The sequence below is a fragment of the Apteryx rowi genome, unplaced genomic scaffold (assembly GCF_003343035.1).
Source record: "Apteryx rowi isolate R43461 unplaced genomic scaffold, aptRow1 scaffold_124, whole genome shotgun sequence".
NCBI classification, from domain to species: domain Eukaryota; kingdom Metazoa; phylum Chordata; class Aves; order Apterygiformes; family Apterygidae; genus Apteryx; species Apteryx rowi.
Window position 1 is genome coordinate 2,106,881 of NW_020447464.1, and position 12,504 is coordinate 2,119,384.

Here is a 12,504-nt window from a genome sequence, read left to right on the forward strand (position 1 = left end):
GCCTCCTGAGCCAGGCAGGATCCATTGCAATGCTCTTACACCCTGGCTCATACGCACCTTGTGCTGATGACCTGATTTGTGAAAACAAATATTAGGTGGGATTTATCTGTTCAAAAGAAAAAGAACCTTATCTGACTGGGTTTCAATGTGCGTCAGTGAACTGCATTTTCTATTTTGTTGTTCTTCTAATAAGATATAGGAATATCTTTACCATAGAAGGCAAGGTGATCCAGACATTGACTTAAAAACTAACTAGTAATTATTGGTTAATGACTCACCAAATCTTTCCAGCTACCTGCTATAAATATAACCACTAGAGTAACTTATGAGAGAATACTACATTGTTTTTACAAGGTGGGAATTGTCTCTGTTTTGACTAAAAACACAGAATAATATAAATTTGATTACCTTTGATTAAAAACATAACAAAACAAATTGTAATTGCAAATATATTTGTAAAGGTGCCAGAACACAAATGATTGGTACTATGCATCTGATTTATTGAGATCTATTAAAAAAAACACCTCAGTGAACAAAAGAATGGCCTGGACATTCGAGCACAAGGTGCAGATCTAGGAGCTCCTGGTTTCCAAGTCAAGTTTCCGTAGATGTGGGATCGGAGGAGTCATTTAGGAAGTGACTCAGGTGTCAACTAGTCCGGAAGGGTTTGGATTACCCATAGATCATGTGTGATAAATGTCAGCCTCATGTGGTTGTCTGAGATAACCTAGGACATTTAATATGGTACTATATTCTAATGGTTAGGTACTTCAATCATTCCTTAATCTCCCTTTTCCTTGCTTTGATTATCTGTAAGATGGAAGGATTACATTTTTTTTTACCCAGTGGTGTCTCTGTGGTAATGAATGAATGAATGAGCTGGAAAGACTCTGAAGTTGCAAGGCACTAGAAACAATATGCTGTAAGTATTTATTTGAGAACATTTGGTGAGTTTAGTCCTTTACTCTTTTCATTATAAGCAAATCAGTATTTTTGTAGGGGGCAATGACACCAGCATTAGCAGTGGTGCAATAGTCAAGGTCATTGAGAATATCCGCCAGCTCAGTTGGAGAAAAGCGAATAAGCTAGAGCTGATTCAGTACTGAAACACTGATTTAAAGGAATTTCCCCAGGTCAGCTTTCTCTTTTCAGAGCAACTTCTCAGGCAGCAATAAACTTCATTTAGTGGTGGACCTGACCTCAGAGATACCACAAAAAATTAAGGAACCAAAACATGCTTCTGTGTGGGTTTTGTTTCTGTAGCGGCAAGTCCTTTGCCTGAGGCAGGCAGACCTACCAGGGAACGGAGAAGTAGAAGATACTTGCATCCACAGGGGAGAAGAGTATGGTCTGTTATCAATTGTATTTTTAGATGAAGGTGTTTTGTTTTGAACAAGTGAATGCAATCACCTGAACTGTTCCCACAAATGCAAGGCACTGTGGGCAAGGAGTCCTTCCTCCATCCATGTTTCACATCCTTTCCTATCCTGCAACCATGTTTCATATCCTTTTCTGTCCTCCAAGCTCTGAGAATTGCATGTGTTATATATCTTTCCCCTGGCTTATTCATTCCATAGAGCAGCACTGATTTCTCTCTTCAGAGCAAATCACAATCAAAATTTAGGATATGCCCCTTTCCTTGAAGTTCTAACAAATCAGAAAACATCTGGAATATTTGCTTTGAAAAAATTGCAAGAAATAATTCATATATGAGTTTGAAAGCTTCATTTATAATCCTTTGAGCTCTTATCCCTTAATTCTAAGTCATATTCTTTTCTTGGCCACAGTTCGTCCTCCAGCTAAATGTAGTCTTAATTGAAAAATTGACCAAAAAGGCTTGAATCACAGCAGAAAGTGGAAATAGAAAATGTAAACAATGATAGCGGAATTTCTGACTTTTCTCCCTCATGTATGTATATTATATTCTAATTATGTCTCTTGTACTTATTTGCTTTCTCTCCTTCAGTGCTGGAACATTACCTGTTACGTTCCGATGTCTCGAAGAAAATCTAGGCATTGATAAGCGCGTAACAAGGTTTGTTCTTCCTGTTGGAGCAACTATTAACATGGATGGAACGGCCCTTTATGAAGCTGTGGCTGCCATCTTCATTGCACAAATGAATGGCATTGAGCTGGATGGAGGACAGATAGTTACTGTGAGGTAAGTTCAAAGTATTTTTGGGCTTTGTTTTTGAAGACTGTAAAATATGAGGCTTTGGGTTGGATGTCTTCTCAGCGGCTGTGGGATCCACTGAAAAATTCATGGATTTTTAATAATGATATGCAAAAGAATGCCATATATGTTGTTCCTGGTTCTCTAGTGACTTGTACTTTCTATTAGTATTCACAACTTTAGTGCATGCTGGTAGTGTTTTTTACAGGTCTGTAGTTAACAATACAAGGTGAAAGTCAACAGTGTTCTCTGTCCAATGCAATAATTCACTTCCTGAGTATAGAGGGATGCTAAAAGTGGTATGTGGGGCATTAACTTTGTAGAATATACCTGTTTATATTCATTGGAATAAAAAAGAAATGTACCCATCAACTGTATTTGTGTCTTCATGTTTGTTTGTACTTTTTCTGTGACTACGGTTAACAGCAAAAACAGTGGACTGTACGTAAAGCATCCTCAGGGTGAGGTTACCTGCAGCATGGTCTAGGTATTCTCAGACTTTTTATCTCTAACCTAGAAAATATTAGCTCTACTTTTTTCATATCAAGTAGCCATAATTAGTGCTCAGCTGAATATCTGGAAAGTCAGAGGAAAGTGCACATTCAAAATGGGTAAAAGTAATTCAAGACTGTTTACTGTAATCCAGTTTTAAGAGTCATTAGATATGGTGACTAATAAAAAAGAATGACAGAGTTATGACTGCTGCAGCTAAAGTTAATTTACAATGGAAAACTTGATGAAGACACCAGGCCTAACATTTTGAATAGTTACAATGTAAACCACAAGTGAAAGCTGCCAAGTTTGCCTTCTTCCTGTAGTTTTCACCCACCCACCTCTCTTTTATTAAACCCTTTTAACACTAAAGAAACACCTGCATAGCAATGTCTAATTCTGTGTTTGTTGCCCAGCTTTCTTACCAGCACATTTTCCATTTCTTTGTCTCCTGCCCTAACCCCTAAAATAGTTAAAAAAAAAAAAAAAAAAAGGGTTCAGGCTGCTTCTAACGAAGACAGATGCTGAACCTGAGTGGTGTAATTTTGTTGCTAGAAATGAGAACAGTCATTTCAGAGAAGGCATATTTTAGACTAAATTGAGATCAGGGAAATTCAAGTCAGGGATCAGCAGTTGGTCAAGAGGTTTGGTAAGCTTGAACCCGCGTTACTCCTCTTGCACCCCCTCTGAGGGATTGACTCATTAGTGCTGTCTGGTCTCACCATGTTAAGGCCAGTGTAGGCAACTTTATAACTCGCAGTTACTAAGCAGTGGGCACCTTCAGGCTATCTGTAGGAAAACCATTGGTTCTCCTCTTCATCCAATATGGCATTTTTGCTGCAACAATATGACGACAGCTATCCCTTGAGGTAGCAGTACAAATGAATGGAAGGATATTATTTCATGTCTGCCAAACCCAGCTTGTGGCGCCGGGGATATTCAAATGACCCAAATATGAACTCACAAAGACTTTTGTCTAGTTAAGATTAGTCTTTAACTAGCCCTAGTTACTTCTTATTGGTCACGTAGATACACTGATTTCCTGTCTTCTTCAGGAGAGGGTGATCTCGGAAATGGTGGCCAAGCCAGGCTCTGTTTGGACCTGAACAGCTTCTTTCCCCTCCAGCCCTGTAAGCATTGCAGTGGGAAGGCTGGCAGGATCATTTCCTCACAGACCTTGGAAATGATCCCTCACCAGTTCAGGCTGGAAGTGCCCGAGGAACTGGCACAACGCTCAGAGCCTGGCAGTGGAGCCGAGCATCCTGCCCGTGTACCTGCTGGACGTAGCTGGAGGTTTAGGAGGCCGGGCTGCACTCTAACTCAGACACCTGGCCAACTTGGCAGCCTGGATTGTCTGGGTCAAACCTGCCATGTGGCAGGTCGAAATCAGGCTAACATCCCCACAGATTAGTTCTGTGGCTAACAGCCGAGGATTTCCCCCTTCCCCTACTTCCATGCTGGAAGCACTTTTGGATTTGTTGGTTACACCCACAGAATTGCAACCTTATTAGTCAACTCTGTGCTCTGCTTCAAAAAGGCAGAGGCTTTGTCTCCCCCTCCGTTCACTCCCTCTCCCTTCCCTTGCTTTTTTACCCCCTCCCTTGGCTTATTCTTGGACAAATTTATTTTCCATTCTGCATAGGATTGCCCAGTGATGCTAATGTTTGTTGTGGTCTGTGGCGTATTTTTACAGACTTCAGCATCTGGAGCACAGACGTTCACTCTAGTGGTCTTAAGCAAAAAAAAGGAGAGGCAAAAACAAAGATAAGTTTGGATTTGTGACACAATCAGATGAATATTGGTTTTGCATCTAGGGTGATTTGTATCTAGGCTTGGTACACTGCCAGTTTGAACAATGAGTTTTGGATACCAAGCCTTTTACCCTTCTCTCCTTGATAATAACCATTTTCTCTAAACCATTAACTCCCAGTTCAGTCTTCAAGTCCCATAAATAAACAGAAATAGACCATCCTGGAAATTCAACCCATGGCCACCAAACTTCAGCAAGTCTGGATGATGAAAACTCTATATTCAACACCCTGAATGTATTGGTAGAGCTCAGAAAACACTACTAGCCCAAAGATTTTAATGCTATAACCAATCTTAGTCTCACACCTCTCAGAACAAACCCTGTAGATCTGGCCACCCTTAAATAAATATCTTTGGGGGAACACAAGCATGAAGGTCTTGGCCTGAACTTGCCATGGTTTATCATATAATCCTTGTTTTTTGGGGGAAGAACTCATTAGAAGTAAGACCTTCCAAATGATCACATGAATATGCAATGAAATTATGTTCCCCTTCCTGCTACTCCCATTTGGTTTCGGTTTTTGCAGTTTGACCGCCACCCTTGCAAGTGTTGGAGCTGCCAGTATACCCAGCGCGGGACTTGTCACTATGCTCCTGATCCTGACTGCAGTGGGTCTCCCCACCCAGGACATCAGTTTGCTTGTTGCTGTTGACTGGCTTTTGTAAGTTGTGCTCTGCTCTGTGATGCCTCCCCATCACAGACTTAGCTAAACAGCAGTTTGTCTCGTTTCTACTTTCGTATTTCTGTTTCTTATTGTTCTGGTCTAAAATTAAGGACGGATGTTGAATATGTGGGTCAAAATGCTGTCAGCCAGTTACAGTGGGGTTTGGGCATTTGTAGTATAAAATGTTTTACACTTGTAGTGAGGAAAATCTGTTTCTTTTTGTACATAAGGAAGTAAAATGCTTTTAAGAAACAAACTGTAGGAGGACTGTCCCAGAGCAGGATATAAACGAAAGAAAAATGAGAAAACAAACTGCAAGATAGAAGGCTATTCCCTAGCCAGATTTTCGTGACAGATCGACAAAACCTGAAGGACCCACTTTCATTTTCAAGGACTTGAGATCAAAGTCCTTCAGTGCCACTGCAAGTGTCCACAAACAAGAAACAGCAAACTCATAGATAGTTTTCCAAGGCCTTTGTTCCTCAACACCTGGATGCAGAAGCTGTGAATATAGACAAAATATTGTATATGCCAAGTCAGATCCTTTCTTATGTTGCCGTTTGGCAGTGTTGACATCTTTCTGTCACCTTCACAGGAGCTGATGGGGCCTCCTTACTCCTCTAAGTTGCACTGGCCTCCACAGGCTTTTATATTGTCCTTTCCTGCTGTGGCACAGTGTATTCTGGCCAACCGTCATCTTTTGCCCTAATATTCTTTTACGTAGTGTGCTTTTGTTGTGCTGGCTGTGACACCTGGCAGGGGAGATGTGAGGGCAGCTGGGCCACTCTGGACTGTTTGTGCATTTCCTCCTGCCGCTAGTGGCCTCAGCTGCCTGCTGGTGGCAGCTTTCAGTCCCAGATATACTACTAAAATTATGCAAGAAGGAATAGCAGTGATAAGAATGTCAAGATAAAATAGGAAATGATTTTCTGTCACTTATCTTTTGGCTTATTGAGAAGAATTCAAGATCTTGGTCAATCCTCTGACATGTTCTTTGGGCCTACTGCTATACTGTATCTGTTATGACCTGTCATGTCACTAAGAGTCTTGAAGAATAGCTCCCAGCTCTGATTTCTGCTTCAGGAAAAAATGAAAGAGAAATTTACAGCTTGGGGAAGCAGAGGAAAAGATGACTTACATATTTTATATATAACTGAATATCATATCATGACTCAGAATGGTGAAATAACGCAGAGTTCAGCAGTCAGAGTACAGCATAGGGAAAAATATGACATTCTCTGGGTTTATTATATTTATGAAATCATGGTTCAAAACAGGAAAGCAGTGTAGGAATCTGCAGCTGGGAGGAGGAGAGAAGAAGGGAGGTGCACGCTCATTTTAAATATATGTTTTTACTGGCTCTCGAAGTGAAGGCAAATAGGTAGGTTTCTGCAGCTGGTAGGAGGATGTGCAAACGGAGGCTGTGGTTTGTTTGTTTTTTTAGGGAAATGTCATTTAAAAATATTCCTGTGGACTGAGAAGCTCTGCCCACACTAGCAAACCTCAGAGCTGTAAATTTACCAGCAGTCCCAATCCACTAGTAGATGCTGTATTTCAGTCTCGGCTTGAGCATTTTTACCTCTGGGTCATCCAACCAGGCTTAGAGAAATAGAAATGTCTGTACTGTGGAGCTGTAGCAGCAATGAATGTAAGTACAGAAAGGATAGATTCAGAGATAGTACTTCTGAAAGAAATATTTCAAGGTATCTTTCCCAAATCAATGCCAGGCAAAAGAACCTTTCAGCACACTTGGTTGGCTTTGGATCCTTTTGGCCTGACAATCAGCAGTGCAATTCCAGAGTGATTTAAAATTGAAAGAGAGAGGGATAAGACGAAAGAAAATGATAAAAAAGGAGATGGCAAGTTCTGTGTCATGCCAGTAGTGCTGGTAAGTAAGACAAAGTTTGTAGATGGAGGTGGCATGCTAATTAACCTATGCCAATAGCTAATGGCTTTATTTTCTACCTTCTTGCGGTTGTGTTGTGGTAGCCGTGATGGTCTAAGGAGATATGCAAAAGGTTGTGGCTGGCGTTGCTGATGTTAGAAAAGGGCACACAAACCAACTTTTGAGCAAGCTTTTGGGTTTGAAACAAAAGGTCATAAAAAGGTATTTTCTCTACTTACAAACTTTGGTGGTTTTTTTCATTGCTTTAGATCATCAAACAAAATTACAGCAGTATTTCTAATAGAACGTAGAAGAGAACGTTAGCAAACTATTTAAGGCCAATTCCAGCCACTTTTCTGGAACAAGTGTGTAAGTGCAACCAGCAGTGTAGAATTATTCTGGAATATCTCTTTTTATGGCATTTCAATCCCAGATAATGAAAGCTTTACAAAAATGACCTATTCCGTGCTTTTTTCAGTATTCTCAATGAAAGAAAGTATCGGAACCTCAACTGGTTTTACAATACCATCATCATTTGGAACTGCATTCTGACTAAAACCAGCTTTGCATGGTTTGAACGTGGTTTAACACAAAGCTGAGTTTTTATTGGCCGTGAGCTTGACACTCTCTCCTTCAAACTGGAGCCAAAAGGTTTCTATATCAATATCTTCTTAAGCCGCTCCAAAATCTAGAGATTAGGTGGCTAGACCTTTCCCCCACCCCCATGCACATACACAGACTGAGCTTTCACCAGGCAAGTTTCCCAAGCTTTCACAACTTTCACAGTTTCTCAGTTTAAAATTAAGCACAACACAGCAGTGACATTTAATAGGACAGTAATTATATGCCAACAGCTGGAGTGAATCCAGCTTCTTTTGCACTAGCCAGGAGCTGGCTGCTTTCCAAATGTGAGGCTGACAAGCTTAGCAAATATCATAGCACAGCCTCAAGTGCAGTGGTATTTTGCAGCAAGGAAAGAAGAATTAGAGAAAATGCGCTTGGGCAGCTGATCCAATATTTAGAGCACCTACCTTCATTCAGAAACTCAGTTAGAAAAAGAGTGCTTGACTTCTGACTCCTTTTCCTTGGCTTAGATTGAAATTCAGAACATTCAGACCTAGGCAACATCTGAATATTACAGACAGGGCTACATATAACTTGAATTAAACTATAGGAAACAGGAGATCTTTCCTAGAATGGCAATGAGGTAAGGCGAGTTAAACATGTCCCTTGCCTTTTGACTTAGCATGGGATATTAAGATTTTAATCTCCTTTCTAAAATCTAGTAAGCTTATTTCCCAGGTTTTGAAGTTCCCAGGAAGCAAGAATGCTTTTTTTGCATACTAGCATACTATAGGTACTGTTATAATAATAATACTGATGATAATAAGACTCTAAGGGCCTGATTCAGTTCCTCTCTTTTCTTTTCCTCTCCTCAACATTGTTAAGCTTCCAGGTCTTCTGATTTATGTCAGTTTGAGGAAATAATGCATAATCTTAACAGGATTTAAAGGATTTACCTCCCAGTGATTCCAAAGCACATTCTCACCAAATGTTGAATTGGCTTTTGAGACAGAACTTTGACTTTCCTTCCCTTTATTCCTCCCAGACAAGATTTTGGCCTTTTTGTTAAGGAAATTCCTTGTTCACTTCAGTTCACTCAGTATAGTGTGCCATGCACCACTGTGCAGTTTGTATCGCTGAATCTCTTGGCTACTAGTACATGAATATGGGCTGAAGCATCTCCTCAAATGACCCTTTCAAAATATGAAGCATGCCTGAATTTTATTTATGTATTCTTCTCTCTGCCTCCTTTTTTGGCACCATATACTGTCCCTCCCTAGTCTGGCATCAATGAATCCTTTCAAAATTTAATTCTACTTATGCAAATAAAAATTAAGCAGGTGTTCTTTAATGTTCTTATGGAGCTATAGTGCAGGGTTCAGTATGTTTGATAGTCTTCATTAAGAATTAACCTCAGCAAGTTGTATTTTCCTATTGTGCTGCTCTAGCCATGTTTAAAACAATCTTTGTAGGCATAGGATGATAACTATGTAAAACATTTCATTCAAGTGAAGCAGAACTGGAAGATCCTTTTTTGCCTATGGGTTGCTGGTTTGTTTGGGTTTTGGCGGGATTATTGGAGGCTTTTTTTTCCTTCTGGGTGTTCTTTTGATGGTAGAAATGGGCTGATTCAGAAAAGAAATTGCACTACAAACTCCAAACATGTAGGCAAGATAATGAAGGGAGGGAAAGCGGAAACTTGAAAGGGAATACAGTTCCACAGCTGGAAAAGGCAGATTTACAGATGTTTAGAGCAAAGATGTTAAAAAGAGCTCAAAAGTTTGTATGGCCATAAATAGGCATGAATAATCAATGTCTGTCATTTGAGGGGGGGGGTTGTTTTGTTTTGTTTTGTTTTGTTTTTTGCTCAGTGTTGTACAGGAAACAGAGATATCACATAAATCTAATACCAGCAATACTAGAAAAAGTGTTTTCAAATTAATCACCATCGTGGGAAAGAGAGGTCCTACACACTGGCTTTTCTGTCAGTCAGCAAAAGTCCACATTGTTTGGCCTGCCCATTAGGTGTTAATGAATCTTTGTGGATGTTCCTCAGGTGTCCCTCAGAGAGTTAAAGTGAGGTGGATGTACCTCAGAGAGTTAATCACTGTAATCGCTTCTCTGACCTCTTTGACAAAGCTAAACTCAAGGTTGCCTCAGTAGCTTTAAATTGCAACTAGCAGTCAGAAGTTTTTCAGGAGACTTATGTTCAGCTCATATATGTAGAGGCAAATGAGACTGTTAGCTCTTCACACCTATTTGGCAGGTGCAAATGATTTCATAGTATTTAATACAGCTTATCTGCCATAGGAAAGACGGTGTGAACTCACAGTCCCGCAGTTGTCTCTACGACCATCTCCCCTTTTGCTAGGTTTTGGGGCAGGATGAGGGACAATCCACAGCTATGAGCTGAGTGCTGACAGATTGAGTCACACTGTAAAAGCAAGGCAAGTGAAAGGCAGCGTGTCTGTCCGATGGCATCACGTCCAGGAAGTGCCAACAAGCATGTTTGTTTGTAGGGAAGCATGTGGACCTCAGCTGGCACCTTCTTGCAACTGGGGGCTCTTGTTACTGAACTGTTGTCATGGGCTCATCATTTTGTAGGCCATGACCTATATTTGGCAGGCTCATATGCTGAGTTCTGGCATAATGTAAGTGAGTGGGCATGCTGCCACGCTAACAGATGACCATCCGTAAAGATAGTGCCAACAGAGGGGAATCTAGTAGGAACTTTGAAGGCCTGAGCCTTATGGAGACACTTTGGGCATTTTTTTTCTCATAGTTTTCTCACTTAGACTAACGGGAGAGGCCCTCTGTTAGTCCGTCTCAGGAATGAGAACACCTCAACAGATCCAAAACCATTTTCCCTGGCTGCATTAAGTAAGTTCAGTGCCTCCATGAATTCAGATTAACCCAGGGCAGATGAGGTGGGCCTGGCACCTTGGGATGAAACCTCCAGCTCCAGAAGCAGGCACCAGGGAGGTCTCAGTGAAGCACAGCTCTGTAGTTTGGCTGTGTTTCTAGGGCAAGTTCTTTGCCAAGACCAATGAGTATGAGCAGCTGTGACATGGGAGTTTGCACATCCTTCCTGTCTGGGCAAGTCCCCTGGGAAACCAAACTGTTTCAATTTCACTTGAAAGCTATGATCCTTTCTGTTATAGAGATGCCTTAACCTTTCTGAAATAAATGCAGTAGTTGTAACACTAAATCATCCTTTCAGGTGCTACTTTTTCTTCCTCTCATGGCATTCAACCTCTGCCTTTGCTTCTTTTGTAGGGACCGGATGAGAACTTCAGTCAATGTAGTGGGGGATTCTTTCGGTGCTGGCATTGTCTACCACCTTTCCAAGGCCGAGCTCGACAGCATCGACTCTCATCATAAAAGGCACGAAGACATTGAAATGACCAAGACTCAGTCAATCTACGACGACATCAAAAATCATAGGGAAAACAACTCAAACCAGTGCGTTTATGCAGCTCACAATTCAGTCATAATAGATGAGTGCAAGGTACCTTTCACATTTATGGATATTGAGACATGTATATAGCACTGTATGTTTTGTTTTATTTTTATTTTTAACGTGCATGTGTTTTACAAATTGTTCCACAAATAGCAATGTGAGAACAAGCTCTATGAACCCCAGACATTTTGAATGAGTTTGAGCAGTTCAAAAGATGTTTCTTTGCACTCTTCTTAAAAGTTGTCATTTGATGTGAAAAATCATGTACATTGTTTACATATCAAAAGGCAAGATGCAGTGTGTTATGGAATATGCCAAGACACAGAGAATATGGCATCACCTTCTGTGGACATTTACCTAATTTTCTTTGGCAACAGAGAACTTAATTGACAACTCAGATGAAGGATAGCTGCAAACCGCGTACTGGTGTTGTCATTTGCTGACTGCCTTCCATGATATGCTGTTCAGAGATGCACATGCTGAATGCACTTTACCATCTGAATGCTTCTGCGCTCACACAGCATGCTTATGCTTCGCTTCCATCGTCACTCCTGCATCGTTAAGACACAAACTTTGTCTTTTCTCTCTAATCCTTGCTATAACTAACTTGAGTTATTTATAGTAATAATAATGTCTTCATCAGAGCAAAGTGAGCTTGTGAAACCCCACCAGCTGAATGAGAAAACAGTTGGGGTGGTTGGTGGTTAAAAGTTTGCTATGCACCCACAGTTAGGACAGGGCTGTCTAAAATCAGGAGAAAAGTTTTAACTGAAAAGGAGGAGAAAGAGAGACTGAAACAACCAGCTGGAAACTTTCATTTCAGAGTCTTTTTTTTAAATTAATTCTCTGATCTGCTCCTGTACATGTTACCTTTGACAGAGTGGATTTGCCAGTGTGCCGACCTGAGCCATTTATCCAAACAGAGCATAGCTTCTCTCGCCCTTTCAATTGCCGCAGATGAGGTAGTATCTAACCAAATGCATACTTTCCTTCCGTTAGCAAATCAGCACATATATTGGAAATATAAGTTATATATTATTGCTTTCACATATTCCCAACCTGGCTGGAACTGTTCTTTAGAATATCTTTTTTTCTAATGCTTTGTTCTAGCTAATGTCAGGCCAGACCTGAATTTCCAGGGGAAAAAAATGCCGAATTTGAGAAAGAAAGGCTTTCATCTTACTAATTTTTCATTGAATCTTTCAAGTTTTTGATAAAGTGACTTTTTTAAAATAAAAATAGGCATTTTGTTCTGATATGGCCCTCCCCTTCCTCTTCTGACTTACTCTTTTTCCATGAGAAAAATGAAAGAAACAAGCATTTGGAAATTGAAACAGAATTCATTTTTACACAAAATCTTTTAAAAAGCCATTAGTTTATATTTCTTTAAAAAAAAGGAAAAGTAAATAGATAAAAATTGTAAGGAAAAAAGAAATTCCCTGAAAAGAAATATCTC

General features: G+C 40.3%; 1 protein-coding gene across 2 annotated transcripts in view; it reads left to right on the plus strand.

Annotated features, from left to right (window-relative positions):
- SLC1A2 (solute carrier family 1 member 2) overlaps positions 1-12,504 on the plus strand; it is a 31,161-nt gene that overhangs the window by 16,398 nt on the left and 2,259 nt on the right. Inside the window, exons 8-10 of one of the 2 annotated variants that reach the window (XM_026055592.1) lie at positions 1,967-2,161; positions 5,002-5,136; positions 10,865-12,279. In XM_026055592.1, coding sequence (XP_025911377.1) covers positions 1,967-2,161; positions 5,002-5,136; positions 10,865-11,135 — 601 coding nt within the window. In that variant the 3' untranslated portion in view covers positions 11,136-12,279. Of the gene's footprint in view, positions 1-1,966; positions 2,162-5,001; positions 5,137-10,864; positions 12,280-12,504 lie in introns of those variants that run through there. The other variant, XM_026055593.1, reaches the window with a different exon arrangement.